The 16,404-nt window shown below is 38.8% G+C and overlaps 1 protein-coding gene across 2 annotated transcripts in view; it reads left to right on the top strand.

Annotated features, from left to right (window-relative positions):
- Window positions 1-16,404, top strand: part of DENND4A (DENN domain containing 4A) — a 47,845-nt gene that overhangs the window by 27,492 nt on the left and 3,949 nt on the right. The window contains exons 15-32 of one of the 2 annotated variants that reach the window (XM_066558501.1): window positions 1,701-1,834; window positions 2,690-2,825; window positions 3,355-3,561; window positions 3,666-3,794; window positions 4,066-4,210; window positions 6,094-6,213; window positions 7,682-7,822; window positions 8,704-9,791; window positions 10,547-10,757; window positions 11,520-11,614; window positions 12,385-12,560; window positions 12,686-12,832; window positions 13,286-13,496; window positions 13,741-13,995; window positions 14,510-14,627; window positions 14,783-14,809; window positions 15,294-15,456; window positions 16,333-16,397. In XM_066558501.1, coding sequence (XP_066414598.1) covers window positions 1,701-1,834; window positions 2,690-2,825; window positions 3,355-3,561; window positions 3,666-3,794; window positions 4,066-4,210; window positions 6,094-6,213; window positions 7,682-7,822; window positions 8,704-9,791; window positions 10,547-10,757; window positions 11,520-11,614; window positions 12,385-12,560; window positions 12,686-12,832; window positions 13,286-13,496; window positions 13,741-13,995; window positions 14,510-14,627; window positions 14,783-14,809; window positions 15,294-15,456; window positions 16,333-16,397 — 3,568 coding nt within the window. The remainder of the gene's footprint in view (window positions 1-1,700; window positions 1,835-2,689; window positions 2,826-3,354; window positions 3,562-3,665; window positions 3,795-4,065; window positions 4,211-6,093; window positions 6,214-7,681; window positions 7,823-8,703; window positions 9,792-10,546; window positions 10,758-11,519; window positions 11,615-12,384; window positions 12,561-12,685; window positions 12,833-13,285; window positions 13,497-13,740; window positions 13,996-14,509; window positions 14,628-14,782; window positions 14,810-15,293; window positions 15,457-16,332; window positions 16,398-16,404) is intronic. The other variant, XM_066558502.1, reaches the window with a different exon arrangement.

The raw sequence follows: 16,404 nt of genomic DNA, 5'->3' as shown, positions 1-16,404 counted from the left end.
CTTCTGTGCCAGGGATAACAGTGGGGAAACTGAGGCACTGGCATTGCAATTTTAGGATTTTCTGTGGCTTTAGAATTGCTTATGAAACTGGATATTCACAGACTGGGGGAGCAGGTTCCCATGTAGGATTTCTTTGAACAGTGATATATTGCCTCATCTCCTTCCTGCTTCTCCTCCCTGATTTCTCCTAATTTCTGATATTGTTCTTACCAGTAACATACAGAGTCAAAATGTGCAAGTATAGCAAGGACTGCTGTACCAACTCAAGCTGCAGCCAAGACCAGATATCAAAATTGAATTGTTCCAGTAAAGCCAATATTTATATTTAATCTTTCATTAGAGGAACCAGTACCTGACAGGATTTTGGATGAGAGAGTGATGTCATGAGTTGAAAGGTGATACAGTGCTTTCTTCTGGGTAGTTACAGACTACTGCCTTGAGACAAATTTTATGTACTGTGAAATTAGTTATCTATAAAATATCAACTAAGCCCTGCCTTAAATAATTGGTGAGAATACTTTAAGATGAAGAGTAATCTCTTCTATGTTATTTGGTCCTAGACAGCAGCAGCAGATTGTAATTGATTACCCATTTTGTCAACTGAAAGATACAGTGTAATTGTCTCACAAGTTTTCAGTTTTCCAGGAACTCAAAAATTACCTCAATTTGACACACATTTAAGCTACTGGCTTTATTATATTTCACTGGTAAAACTTGTAGCTGTGGGATTTTTACATCCTTAGAAGTATTTAAATTGCAAGTAAGGTTTCGTTTACTGCTGCTTCTCAGGAGCCATATGTTCTTGCTACTTGGCTGGTTCAATTTGCTAATGCTTTCCATCTGTCTCATGCAGCAAAATGTGTAATTAAGGACACCTCTTGGTATGTTTATCAAACTTTAAATATTCAAGAATTTTACTGAAACTACTTGATATATTTGCTCCTCACTGGAGGGAGAGAACTGTGGAATATGCTTCTTTTTATACATTAACTCTCTGTTGCCAAATTCTTAAGCCATAAAAAACATGCATTCTTGGGTTCTACAGGTTGCTTATTCATTTCTTTGAAGTATTCTACCATTTGTCTGTCATTTGGTTGCCATTTAAACCATTTAAGTAATTTAAATTAGAAAAACAAAGCTGTGCCTGTCTCCCTTACGCTTCAGTAAGGTCACACATTTATATTCCATTCTCTTGCAGTGCGTGTGTATTTCTGCAGTCTCTGCAGACCGTCAAGACGTTAAGTGCTGTGTAGGTGACTGCCATTGTCATGGTGCTAGTAGTACCTTCTGTATGCATCAGACAATTTGATAAAGCTTGGTGGTGTTTTCAGTGGTTAAAAGAGGGGAAAATATCTTATTTTTATGTTTAAAAATAAATTTCAAGTTACTGCTGCTGTTGGAAACATAGTTCTGGAAATGGTTGTGTTCAGAAGGATTAATCTCTACATTCTCCTTAAAATATTTACCTGAAAACAGGCAATTCAGACTGTACCATTAAACAGTCATTATTGGGTTGGGGTGAAGTTCACAAAACCAATGCAACACTTATTAATGTCATTATAACTTTGCAAGGTATCCTTTCATTTAAAGTGCTGCTCTTTGAAGCTGATGCAGACTCTGTCCTGTTGATCATACAGCTGTTAACAGCAGAAAATGCAATGCCCATGGTAACTACTTTTTCTTTTACCTTCCTCCTCCAGGTAGATATGGACAAAACTGGGGAAACACGACTTATAGAGCTGGATGAGTCCTACAAGAGTGAGCACACAGTTTTCATAACACCCCCTGAGATCCCTCATCTGCCAAATGGGGAAGAGCACCCTCTGCAATACAGGTAGCCTAAGGACACAGTAGGATGCCAGCCAATCCTAACAGCTGCCCTTGTAGAGTTTAATTTCTAGGTTCTTGTGAGAGTCAGGAAGTACAGACTTTTCCTGTCTCTTTATGTTGGTCAAGAAAAAGGTGTGTTTGAAATGGCTGTTGTACCAGTTTCTTAGAAGTTTTGATTTTGTGTGTGGACATACACAAACAATAATTAATAAAGCTGGTAGTGATCACATTACCTTGTGCTGGCTGTTGACACCTTTTAAGCTTAAAGTTGAGATTATTGGACCCAGTCATCCTTATTTGTCCCTCTGCTATTACTGATAATGATACAAACTGCAGATACTCTTTGGAAGGAAAGGGTATGTGTCAAGGAATTGCTGAAAACCAGTGTTACTAATTTAGTAATTATGTCAGATGAGTTTGTTGGTTTCTTCATTAATTCTGAGAAATATTTCCATATCTAATCTGATTTAATCTTTTAGATGGTTTGATATTGTTCCCATTGATTTTCATAAGCCTCAGTCATGTGATAATCATTGGGGACTAAGGCACACAGATTATTTTATTAACTAGAATCAATACTAATGCATTTGACACATTAATTAAAGAAAATGTTATGACAGTAAATACATTTGTCAGTTTAAGTTGCTAACCTGAATAACAGGTTGAGTCTGTTTGTGCAAGCATGAGCCCATGCTGAGGGATTAGTGAACCACTTCTGTCAGTGATGTCATTAAAGGTTTACTTTTGTGTTTATTTCCTGGGAAGCTTCTAGTGCAAGTGTGTGGTTGATTTCCTTTGCTATTATGTGATGTGTTTGCTTTGGAGCTGACTTACCAGAATTGACACATTTCTCTTGCAGCTATAATGGATTTCCAGTATTAAAGCTAGAATTGTTTGAACGACCTGAAGGATTTCTCAGAGCACCAAATAACAAACTCTCCTCAAAAGCCAGTAGCCCCAACAGCCCATCACCAATGTTCAGAAGAACTAAACAGGTACTTGCTGGTGTTCTTGGAGTGTGAGGTGTTCTGGAAGGGGATGGCTTGAGTTTGGCTGTAAAGCCTGACTGGCTGTGCCTGCAGCCTGATGGTTCTTCTGTTCTTCACTGATCTGGTGACTGTAAGGTCACTGTGTAAATTGTTGTTTGGATGTTCTTCTTTTCTGCACCATACAAGGGCCCCTGTACAGGTTGCTTGCTGTGCTGTCCCTGTCTCTTCCCCTTTCTTCACACTGTTCTCCATGAATTTTCCATGTCCTTGATTGCATTTTACTGCCCAGGACCTTGAGGAGCTCTAACTTTCAAAGTAATAGAGATTTAAAGAAATGCAAGGGTTTCGGAGTAGAATATTGCACAGCGACTGGTTTTGTTATCACTCACTGCTTTCATATTCCTTCCCACTTCATTCTATTGTTAATATTACTGTTACAGTTTCCATAGATATAATGGTACATGTTCAGTTTTTAACATGTACCTTTGTGTGATGTAGATATAAACACACACAAATAATCTGTGTTTCTTTCCAGGAAATTAAATCTGCCCACAAAATTGCCAAGAAGTACTCCTCCATCCCCCAGATGTGGTCCAGGTGTTTGCTCCGACACTGCTACGGCCTTTGGTTCATCTGCCTCCCTGCCTATGTCAAAGTCTGCCACTCCAAGGTCAGGGCTCTGAGAACTGCCTATGACGTGCTCCAGAAAATGCACACCAAGAAAATAGATCCACCTGACGAGGTACAGCAGCCCCCAGCTGCAGAAGGAGCCTGTGGGGTTGAGGGTGAGCCCAGGGCAGTGCTGGGGCCCGGGGCTCACAGGTGTGTGTGTGTGTGTGTTTGCAGGTGTGCTACCGGGTGCTGATGCAGCTGTGCGGGCAGTACGGGCAGCCCGTGCTGGCGGTGCGCGTGCTCTTCGAGATGCAGAAGGCTGGCATCGACCCCAATGCCATCACCTATGGCTACTACAACAAGGTGTGTGCTTGAAGGAGGATGGGGGGCACAAAAATGCGTTTTGATCCAGGCAAATAGAAGGGAGAAAAATTACAGAGCAGTTCAGGTGGGATTCTGTCATTTCTTGTAAGCTGAAGAAACACAAGACAGAATCATTTTGTGGGTTTTGGTTTTGTAGGTTGAGAAATCTGCTGTATTACTGCCAATGTAACTCAGTCTGAAATTTAAGCTACTGTTTTCACACCTCGCTGTTCCTGAAGATGACTGCTTGATTTTGATATTTCCAAAATAGGCTGTTTTGGAAAGCACCTGGCCTTCAAGCAATCGAGGTGGCTATTTCCTCTGGATGAAAATACGAAATGTTGTCTTAGGAATAGCACAGTTCAAAAAAGCATTGAAAAAGCTACCAGCAAGCACTGCACATACATCTGTTCCTGGTAAAGTATTTACATCCTTCTGGTTTTATTATTTTCATGCCGATTAGGAAGTTTATTTCAAAAGTCTTTCTTTTGTGAGCTTGATAAAACTGTTTTAGACAAAAAAAACAATAGTTCCTGCATAATTTTAAAAAAGCTGTCTCCATTGCCTTTGAATCTGAAATAGTCAGCTATTCACTTACTATATCAGCTATTTACAAGACAAATAGAGACAAAATATGAAACAGAAATTTGTTATAATTATCCTAGTTCATCTAATAACTAGTCTTATAATTGGCAGAAAACTTTGTCCAGCCTTGTGTTTTTTAATTTTCCCCTTTTTTTTTTTATGTTAGCTGAGAGGCAACTAGAACTAGTCCTTGAGTTTGCAGTACCGGTTGCAGGTTCTGCATACCACCTGCAATGATAATGTTTGTTTTTATCTAGAATATAAGTAAAATAGGTGAGGCTGTAAATTTTGGGGGTTCTTTCCTTTTCTTTCCAGTGAAAACTTAGATATAAAATGGTCATATGGCCATGCCTGTAATTGATATTTTTTAAAGGTACTACTTGCCATGGTATTTATAACTTCCTGGTAGTAAAGCACAGTAGTACGTTGTAAAGTAGCAGCAATGCAGTTTAGTTTAGGGCAGGCTGACCTTGGAAGACCCTTGCAACATACTTTTATAAATGTATGTGGGTCATCTGACTCAGCTTTCAAAGTCCTTCCATCCAGGGCCGTTCTGTAATTCCAAATGTGTACAAATAAATCTTTGCCCTGACAAACAGAACAAATATGATGGCCTTATGGCTGGATTATTTCTCTGGACCCCAGAGACTCCAGTCCTATTTCTGGCTCTATCATTAACCTCATGGATGGCCTTGAACAATTTTGCTTTATTCCTGCCTGTTCTGCATGGAGCTGAGCTTCCTGATAAACCACTTCATTGAAATCCAGCCATGCAAAGCACTGTACAAGAGCTTAGCAATGTTGGTTGCAACTCAGACTATGTAAACCAAGGAAGTGTAAATAATCCTTAATGAAATAACTGTCACTTATATAATTAATAGCATTTGCTTTTGACATCATCTGACTTTTCAAGATTACTTTGCATGAGACCTCACAGCTGGAATGTGTGCTGACTCCTCAGGAAATCCAAAAAACTCCCATAAATTCCAGAATATTTTCTTATCTTTACCATGGCAACAAGGTTTTTACCCTTCTGTAGCCATTCAGTGCAGCCTCTTTAGGGAAAAGAGGGAAAGAAACTTCTAATTATGTTGGACCCTTTTGATCCTGGAGAGAGACCATATTAATTACACCTGGGCAGTGTTTTGGCTTGAGAATGACCAGATAAGTGGCTTGAACGTTTGCAGGTGGTTTTGGAGTGATGGTGGTTATTTTCACTTAAATCTATTTTTGCAGACTAGCTCATGTTTGCCACTGCATTGTTTAAATCTTTTTACTTTCTAGAGTAAAACCATGTGAAGCACATGCATTAACATCTCTGTTAACATTAATGTTTCTGAGAAACATTGTACATTAAAATGAAACCATGTTTAGATGCCTTTGGAGTTCTTGAAAAGAAGTGACCTTTTGATCAAATAAACCAGGCAACAGAATTAAAGTCAAACAGTGCTTTAGTTCAATATTTAAAAAGAAATGTTGCCCATTACCCCTTTAATTCCATCCTCTAAAGCATCACTTCAACGTTTATACTATAATAAGCCAATCCTTTTTCTCTTTTTTTTTTTAATTTGGTGGTAAAACGTTCACTCTTAATTGGAATGTTCTTGATAAGAGGCCTTTGAATTACTGTTGGTATTCAATTTATTCCCCTGAACAATGTCACACTAATAAATGCCATAACTGCCTTTATTCTGATGTTGCCCTGCACTGATAGGGGGACTTTCAGACACTGCCAATAGCACATCAATCAAAGAAGAAGCCAAGCAAGGGAAAACTTGTCTTCAAGACATCCAAGAACAAAAGGAGGACAAGAGGGAGAGTGACTCCAGTTCTTGTACGTATCTTGTGAATACAGATATCTGGTTCATTGGGGATAGATAAGGATTCCAGCAAAAGCTAAGTGGGACAGCTGATTCCTCACAGTGAGTGAGTGTGATAATGCCAGTTTATGCCACTGCCTGAAGTTCTTTCTCTAAGTGTAATTTTCTGGATGTCTAATGGTTTCACTTGGAAAATTACAGTTCTTTTTTCTCTCCTGTTTCAAATAAGTGATAATGGGAGCATAAAGGCTTAATGATAATTATAGCCTAATGTTTTTGTCTTTAAAAAAAAAATGAAATTGCCTCATAGGCATAATCTACAGAAAAGCATTTTCTACCAGTCTGGTTTCTTTATAAATCCTGTAATAGGAGAGCAGCTGAAATTTTCAAGTCTGAGAAGTCTAAATTACCCAGCTTCTTGGAATTCTCAAAGTTTGGGAGACGTATCAGAATTTCTTCAGGTTTTGCATCTGCTGCTCTTATTTCCTTCAACTGCAGTTGAGCAGCATCAACTTGATGCAAGTACATAGAAGATCAGATTGTGTAGTAAAATGGTATGAGCACTACAGATTCCCATGTGTATTCATGGAAAATACCCTTCTTAGTCAATGTTCCCCTAATAATATAATTGTTTAAATTTTTCAGTGGGCTTTCTCCTACTGTTTGGGTTAACTATCCCATTATCAAGTGATATAAAAGTCTGAGGAAATATGGAATAAGTTCAGTGTTTTTACCACAATCTTCCTTCCAGCATTAGTATTTTTATCTTCAATTTTCTTGAAAAGTTGTCTTACCCATGATCATGAGAACATATAAATAAGATTACAGACAAGTTATTTAGGTTTAATAAAGTTTTTGAGGATGCAGAAAATGAATTCTCCCTAATTTATTACTTTTGGCCATAATTAAGACAAATGTAGCCCTCTGTAATATGATGTGCTAAAACATTTTGCACTTTTGAAAACAGCTTGATAATATTAAACTTGTCTGAAATCCTTTAGAGAAGTAATTCTTTATTTTGGGTAGTCACCTGCAATGGAATTTTTGTTTCATATGTAAAAGAGTTGAATATAAATAATTCACATTTACTTCGTTTCTCCTGTGTAGTCCTGGGGGAAATGAGATCTGTGTGAAGCTGAACTCTTGCAAAGGCAGGAGAAAAATACTCCTACACCTCTCCTATGCAAGTGAGCAAGGGTGGTCTTAATCTTTACAACCACAAGATATTTTGCAATTATTTTTGGGCTCTGTGTAGCAAAGCTTATGGAACTTCTAGCTTTTGGAACATTCCAGAAGTAATGCTGGGAGTTAAATTTCCATAGTGAAAACCAGTGCCCAGGCAGAGATCAGCCTGTGCCTCATGGGATGGGTGCAACAAGGTGCCTCTCAATCCTCTGTGAGGTGTCCACTAGGTAACGGGGCCTTGAGGTTTAAGGAATGTTCATTGGATTCTACAAAACCTCTGTCCTTTTCTGTCTGCAGTGTCTGAAGTGGAGAGCACAAAAGGGAGTGGGGACTGCCTGCCCAAACTGAATTACCAGAACTCTGGGAATGACAAAGGCACTTCCAGCATCGTGCGGCTCAACGGCACCATTGACAGCACCGTGGCAGAGGGGAGCAGGGGTGAGTGCAGGGAAAGTACTCATCTACCCAGTTTGGTACTCATGAGTTCTGAGTAGTGCTCCTAAGCTCTGGTGTCCACTAAACTTGCAGTATTTTATTGCTGTAATAGCAGTGGCTGATGAAAAGTGGGGGAGGGAGTTTAGGTTGGAGTCAGCATATGCTGTGTCAGGAGAATGCATGGCAATATTCTGCACTTCCAGATTTTCTTCTTGTTTGTTCTGTTCTTTTCTGTAGTTAACATCTGCTTACAAAACACCAAAATCTTGGGGGTTTTTTCATATAATCTCCAGCAAGTAATTAATTCCTTCAGGATGGTCAAGGAGTTTCTGTGCAGTAAAATTAAAAAGACACTTTCAGACACTTTCATGAGTCTTTAGTAATGTCAGTTCTGGTTATTATAATACTGTCAGCTATGCTTGAAATATTGTAATGTACTTTAAAGTCTGCATCTTTATTCTCTGGCAAAACAATGGAGATTTCTCTGACAATAATTCCTTTTGTTGGCTCTGTTTCTAAATGATTAAGTTAGAAAGTGATGCTTTTGGTTTTTTTGCAATTTCCTTGACACCTGTGCTATCCTTAGCTTTCAAACCTTGGAGTAATGCCCCCAAAAGAATAAATACAATTGAGACCTGATGATATCTCTCAAAATGCTCTTTAGGTTGTATGATTTTATTCCCTTTTAAGTGTTTTATTGTCTGTCCCTTCCTAAAAGTTATGACCGTGGTCAGCTCAATATTTCAACCTCTAGCACAACACAGTGAATTCCATTTCTGTGTTGTAAATTGCTGGAAAGATGAGACAAATTTGCATTCTTCTGTACTTCATTCAGTTTTCTTGTACAGCAACAAATAAAGCACCTTGTTCCATTTGTTTTTCAGAGAGTTCTGTAGGATTGCTGTTTACATCATCTTTTGAGGATGCCAATGAAGCAGAAGTTATAAAAAACAAATCCTTAAGAAAGAGACATAAAAGTGCAGTGGAAGCTGACTTAAGGGAGATGCCGTGGGAAAGCAGGAGCCGGAACCTGAGTGGGGATGGCTTAGTGGGACTCATGATAAACAGGATCAACCAGGAAGCAAACCCTGGAGAAATCGTTGAAAAACTGGGAGCTGATGCCAAAATTCTATCTAGTGCATTACAGAAAAGCATAAGGCCAAAAACTCTTAATATCAGATCTTCCTCTCTAGAGTCTAAGAGAGAAAGCCTGGAGAAAGAATCCAGTGATGAAGATGCAGCCTTTGATTGCAGTTTTACAGATAAAACTGAGTCTCCTGTTATCTTTGATCTGGAAGACCTGGATGGAGAACCTGAAACGCCTACAGCAGTGAAAACTTCCAGTGAAAAATCTAAAAAATTGCAAAGAAAGAGCAGCTTTCCAGTAAAGCCAGTTGAAAAAACAGATGTTGAAACTGGATTTGATCCATTGTCTCTGCTGGTTGCTGAGACAGAGCAGCAGAAAGAGGAGGAGGAGGACGATGATGACAGAAGTGTCTCTACTCCATCTGCAAGAAGAGATTTAGCTGAAGAAATAGTCATGTACATGAACAACATGAGCAGCCCTTTGTCCAGTCGTGCTCCAAGCATTGAGCTGCAAAAACCCTTTGATGACAGAAATGCCAATAAAAGGAGCCCAACCATTATCCAGCCTTGTAGGAGGTCCAGCCTTCCCCCAAACTCCCCAAGGCCACCCAGCCTTACCAAATCCAAGAGCTACCATGCAAAACATGAAGAAAGGCCAAGGGACAGGCTTTGGTCTTCCCCAGCTTATTCCCCAAACAGCCCAGCCAAGGAGCAGGACACAACCAGTGCACTGACACTGGTGTCATCACCATCCTTCAACTTGGACACGCTGCTGACTCCCAAGTTTGATGTTCTGAAAAGCAGCATGTTCTCTGCTGGGAAAGGGGTTGCAGAGAAAGCAAGCAAGTGGTACTCCAAATTTGCAATGTATGCTGCATCTGCAAAGGTAAAGGTTTGTTAATAACTTAAGGAAAATCTTTGTAAAGGTTTAATTACCGACTCACATGTGATGAATCCCTTGTATGACATGTGTCATTGTAGACTGTGTACATTAAGTTGTTTTAATCGTGTTTGGTATACCAGAATCCTGATTTTAATATCCTGAATCAAATTTTAGTCTAACTTGGGTTCTGAATATATTTAATGGGAGAACAAAGACTGGTCTGGCTTCCCTGTTTAACCTAAAGAAGAAACGCTTAAATAAACAAATACTGGCTTGAAGTCTTTATTGCTCTTATGAGCAGGGGGAAATCTGGTTGTATTGGTTGCCAAAATAATTTCAAGCTAGTTTTGATCTGAGGTCATTTGTTAGAATGTTATTTGCTGCTACCAATTCTAACCAAAACTACTTTTGTTCCAAGTCCTTGGGAATGGAGAGAGACACTTGCCTTGTCCATCCTAATGCATTCCTACAGCTGCTGATAATTCTTGTAGCAATGGGGGGAAAAGGTTATAGGATTAAAATGGTTATGATTTCACTTAATTATTTTTGTTAAGAGAATCTTTAAAAAAAGAATCCTGGTGTAGCTGTTTAACCTAGAGTTGGACTTGCCTTGTCTTGTATCAGTTCTGAACACAGGTCTGTGATCCTCCAAGGGGGGAGGTCATGCCTGGAATTTACTGGGACAAAGAAGTCTGTCACTTTTTTGGGGAAAAATTTTTGCTTTCCTTTTGTTTTCTCACTGGAACTTCTTTTCTCAGGATCAAAATTCAGACCGAGCAAGTGTTTCATCACTTGGAGCTCTGGACTCAGAATCTACTTCTCTCACTGATGAAGATGTCTGCAATGATTTTGAAAGTGCTTCTCCTCAGGAGAATACCACATCAGAAATTAAGGGAATTAGCATCAGCAAGACAAGCCTGGAAAGCTCAGCTTCCCATGACAGCTCAGCTAAGCAGTTTGACCAGTGTGGTAAGAGACAGCTTTTGCATGGCATTCATCAACCTGAACAAAAGCATTCCAGTTTTAAAAGTTGTTCTTTCATAATTCTCACTTTAGGATCATCCTAGTCATTAGTCCTTTTTGTGGAAGAAGTAAATTTTTCTTTTACTACCTGAAAACTCTTCCTCAAATGGGAAATCATTTGAGTCCTTGAGTATTCATGTAAACACCTTAATTGTGTAAGTTATATAGCTCTAGAAAACATCCATAAAAACATTGTAATGATAACTTCATTGGTCTGGTTCTGTTTTCTAAAAGTATTAAAAATACTTTTTAAAAATCTGTTATAATTTTCTAGAAGCCATTGTTGAAGCTGATTATCAGACAGACTGTAGATTTTTTTTCTAATCTGTGCTGGGTAATTGATCATGACTGTTGTATCACTTTCTGATATAATTTGGGGTAAAAACAGCACCTCTTGTCCTTCCCTAGTTTTTGTCCACACAGAAGGTGTGGCTATGAATTACTTAAAATTTGTTTCCAAGCTACCAACTATTGTTAACAAAGAGAAGTGAACATATGGAAATAGTTTGTTGGTAGCTTTTATTTTTGCTTTGGTTGGTGCTGGGCAGATGGCAGCCTCACACTCCACAGTTCTGTACCAGTGTATCTCATTTGTTGCATCTCCCATCACACATTTTATTATAACTGCAGTATTGTTTGAGCAGAAAAACAGGGTGCTAAAAATGCATTTTCTGAATAACTAGTACTTTGGGTTTCTTCTGTTACCAGGTTCTCTTTCCAAGTTCCCTTTACCTGACAAATCAGAGCTGGTGTCTTCCTGCAGCACCAGCAGTACCAGCGTGTTCCAGAACTATGCCATGGAGGTACAGGATGATTTACTGATTTAATTGATGGACTTGGAGCACATGTCTTTAAATATTAATATTATCTAGATCTCGGGTGAAGTTCAAAGTTCCAAACTAAAGCACCGAAAGACAGATGGATATTTCTGTCACAAAGTAGATTTAATTTCAAATCCTGCTCTAGAAAGGTCTTTATTTCAGTCACATCTTTTGGTCCTTTAAGCTTGAGTTCTCAAGAGTTTGCCATTGGATACAATTGAATTCAGGTATCTAAATCCCTTGTGGAGATAAATTTGTTCAAACTGAAAATAGCAAATCTGAAGTGGCACTGGATGTTTAAAAATACAGAAGAGAGAAGTGGCTATTTCTTGGTGTAACTTCTAGTAAGATCACTTTTCACTGTTAGGCTGTTTTGGGTGGCTCTTCATTATTTTCTTTGGGTCCCCCCCACTAGATTTAGGTTAATGATTGTTCATTTGCATCTTTTTTTCCCCATTTTTATAATACTGACAGTCACTACAAAAGCATGTTTAAATTCTAATCATAATTTATGTAGCTGCATAAATATTGCTTTACTTTTATGCTTGCAGATTACAGATAGCATGTTATTGTTAATATTATTAAACAGCTGGTTGATTTTAATCTGAGAAGCAATGAGAGGATGAACTTGTATGCAAGTGGGAGGAATATTCATCAAAGGGCAAAGATTTTGGCTGTAGTTTTTAGTGCCTTGTGACATAAAAGTAGCTTTGGGAACACGTTCTGATGGGTTCTGTTCCTGCCCTGTGCAGGTCCTCATCTCGAGCTGTTCTCGGTGTCGGACTTGTGACTGTTTGGTTCATGATGAAGAAATCATGGCAGGCTGGACAGCAGATGATTCAAATCTCAATACCACGTGTCCCTTCTGTGGCAATTTATTTCTGCCTTTCTTAAGCATAGAAATCCGAGATCTCCGGCGGCCTGGACGGTAATAACAATATTGGAACTTTCCTCAATTTTAATTGCTCATGTTGGGAAGTGCTTTTTGTTTGGGATTTAGGTTTCTTGGGGTTTTTTTTTTTGGATGATGTTAAGCTTTTGCTTTCCCTGCAGGTATTTTCTCAAGTCCAGCCCTTCTACAGAAAATATGCAGTTCCCATCCCTTTTCTCCAATCAGAGTGGGAAGTCCTGTAACACCACAGCCACTGTTGGCCTCACTACATCCCTGATGTCTGTCCAAGAGGATATCAATTCAAATAGGTAAATGTGCATTTCCTGCCTAGGAATTCCTCAGCTTCTCTGTGCATATGCATGGTTTTAATCAACTGAAATAAATTTGTTACATTCTTTGAAGAGGAGAGATTGATTTGAGAGAGGATCTCTCTGCTGCCTCTCCCTTATCTCTCAGCTGCCCACATCATGCTTTCTCTGCCTGATATGCATCGTTTCATCCCTAATATAAAAATTCATGTTGGTATTTGTAATTCTGCAAGTTTTATTAACTCTTTAGAGGATGTTTGTGTTTTTCATCAGTGCAAGGGGGAATAAAACTTGCACTATAATACAAATGAGTGTGGTGACTGACAAGGCAGATTTCAAACTGTCAGGCCCATTATTTCCAGTTTATTTCTGTCTGTCTGTGTACATGTTGGAGCACTCAGAGTAAAACAAAAAGCTGAGATTCTTTTTTCTTCTTTTTTTCCTCTCCTCTAGCAAATCCAAGCAACATGACAATGTTTATGCCAGAAGTATCCAGATCCCCTCAGGAAGAAGGCAAAATGCCTCTGGGTCAGAATGTACAGGTCACCCTGTAGCAAGGAGCATCAGTACTTTTGGTCCTTTGGAAGAAGACGAGAAGGAAAACCAGAAGATCAGCCATATCATTCCTACTGGTAGCCTGCCTGCTACTTTGCAAGGACCAACTGTGTGTAGTTTTTCTACTTTAAAAGTCATTTTTTCATGTTTGCCATAGATTAGAAATATGTGTAACAGCATTAACCTTCCTCAGTTGCAGTAAATGCTAGGTTGTATTATTTAAACTAATGCTAGTTGTAGCTTTTAGATGTTGGTGTGTGTCATAGGTAACAAAAGCATTTATAAAACCTTGTAAAGACAGTTGCATTCATTACATTAGTTACAATTAATGGCATTTTTTTCTGTTCCTGCAGGATCCCTTGGGCCTGGAATGGCGCTTGCCTAGTCCTGATCCTATAACAGTTCCTTACCTCAGTCCTCTCGTGGTATGGAAAGAGCTTGAAAGCTTACTTGAAAATGAGGGGGATCATGCAATAACAGTGGCAGACTTTGTAGATCATCACCCCATCGTGTTCTGGAATTTGGTGTGGTATTTCAGGCGCTTGGACTTGCCCAGCAATTTACCAGGATTAATACTTTCTTCTGAGCACTGCAATAAGAACTCCAAGGTAGGGGATCTGATTGGAAACACTGACATGTGAGAAGTGGCTGCTTTCCCATATAGGAAATCATTACATGATTCAGTAACTCTTGGAAATGTGCCATGCACTATGGTGAGCCCAGTCCTGAATTGGTCAAGAATGTGTCAGCTGAGGGAAGATACTCAGAACTCTGGAACATGTGCTCAGCAGTCCTTGTGGGGGGCCAGTGTTCAGCTCTTATTCATCCCACTGCAGTTTGTGATCCTCGGTTTCAAGGAGGATAAGTTGCTGGACAGTTTTGTTGCTATTTGAGTAGCTAAGCAGTAGAAGGAGCAAGTTTAGATATTAGGGCTGTGGAAAACAGGCAAGACACTTGTTTGCCATGTCACTGATTATCTCATTAAGATTTAGCTTTTTGTGTGTAGTTTTAATAGCAAAGCCTTTTTACCATGAGACCTAGAGACATGAAGATACATGTTAAATACACAACTCCTTTGTCATGACTTTGTAATAAAATGTTTTTGTGCATTCTCCTGTTCAGATTCCACGGAACTGTATGTCAGAGGACAGTAAATATGTTCTTATTCAGATGCTATGGGACAATATGAAATTGCATCAGGATCCGAGGCAGCCTCTGTATATTCTGTGGAATGCTCAGAGTAAGTTTTGTTCCGTGTGGATTTTGGTGCTATTTTTTAAGAACAATTTTTCATTTTGAGCAACTGAAGCATCTGTGTTGAGAAAAGATGTCTTTGTGCACAGTTCACATGAGCTACAATAGTGATTTTTGATCATACTGCTTTTTGTCTTGCAGGTGAAAATCGCACTCTTTTGTTTGAGAGTGAGTGTTAAGTTTGGTGTTGCTGTTCTCATTTTGGGTGGCTTGTTTTGGGAGGGAGGCTGGTTCTGTGCTTAGCAGTAAACTGCTTGAACAAGTTTTACTTTTCCAGCATTTCTGTTTCAAATCATTGACTGGTATTGCCAATGGCTTTTTCTTCACTGGGATGGGAGGAATGAGAGGGAATACATTTCGTTGATGCTGATCATCCATTTAGCTTGTGTTCTTATTTTTAGAATTTGCTTACTCAAGAGTTTTGTTGCTGGTATTGGATCACACACCTGAAAATAGCTCATGGCCCGTTGCATCCATTGAGTTTTTTATGTGCTTTTTGTGTTCTACATTGTGTTCTACAATTTTTGACTTGATGTCTTATTCACTGCATACATGTCAATATTTTCACAGATTTTGTAGCCTTTTTTTAACAACTCTGTACTTGCTACACAAAGAATCTGTTTAATCTTACAGCCTTTCTGATGTTTTTCAGCCCAGAAGTACCCAATGGTCCAGTTATTGCAAAAAGATGATGACTCCTTTAACCAGGAGCTCTTGAGGAGTATGGTGAAAAGCATCAAGATGAATGATGTGTATGGACCAATGAGTCAGATACTGGAGAGGCTCAACAAGTGGCCACATGTTAAAAGACAGAGGTAAGACAAACCAACGTGCCTAGCTGGAGCAGAGTTGGGAAATAATCAGCTTATTAATGTGAATTATATTTTCCTAGTGTGTTTTTTAAAGAAAAAAAAACCCAGTGTTTTTCACCAGTGTTTTCAAAATTTATCACTTTGGTAAATTTTTTTATGGTAACTTCCACAAACTTAGTTTTTCCATTTTTTACTTTTTACTTTTTCTTCTCCCCCTCCCCTTTACAACCACCTCCTTTTCTTACCTCTGAAAAATAGGAACTAGGGATCGTCTATATATGTGTATATTTTGTTATTGAATGTTATTTATAAATTAGTAGGTGTTTTAAAATAAAAACCCTACACTTGTTTCTAGGGTGTACAGAAAAGGAGCTAAGAGAAGTTATGTTTCATATTTAGGCAGGGGTATTTTTCCATTGCCAGCGGAATTGGTGAACATTAATTTCTGTGAATTTTCATTTCTTGCCTGGATTTACTGATTTATACTAGGATATACAACAGGCTTGTCAACAGCTGGAGCATTGACAAGGTGTTTATTTTGCTTGTCTGCCTGCTTTTTCAAGCTAATGTGAAAATGCAGAAAAGCAAATTCCTTGCCAGGTTAAATTTTGTGGAATTTGGTTGAGTGTTTAAGTGCGTGTTTCTCTCTGCACTCGGTGCAGCTTCCAGGGGACCTACCATGGGTGATGTCCATGTGTGAGGAATCCAGGGCATTCCCCAGAGCTCAGAAATTACAATAATTTGGAGGCACAATCAGGAGTTATGTTCAAAATGCCTGTTTTTTTATAAGTTGTCTTTAAATGCTTCAGTCTATTTTTAATAGAGATTGTTTTGTGCTGTATCAGTGCAGTATATAAATTGGGGTTTTTACCATTTCAGGAGCCTTTACAGAGAAATACTGTTTCTTTCACTTGTTGCCCTGGGAAGAGATAACATTGATATAGGTGAGTT

The sequence above is a fragment of the Molothrus aeneus genome, chromosome 13 (assembly GCF_037042795.1).
Source record: "Molothrus aeneus isolate 106 chromosome 13, BPBGC_Maene_1.0, whole genome shotgun sequence".
Taxonomy (NCBI): Eukaryota; Metazoa; Chordata; class Aves; order Passeriformes; family Icteridae; genus Molothrus; species Molothrus aeneus.
The sequence above is the reverse complement of the archived record's forward strand: the minus strand, read 5'-3'. Positions and strand labels throughout refer to the sequence as shown.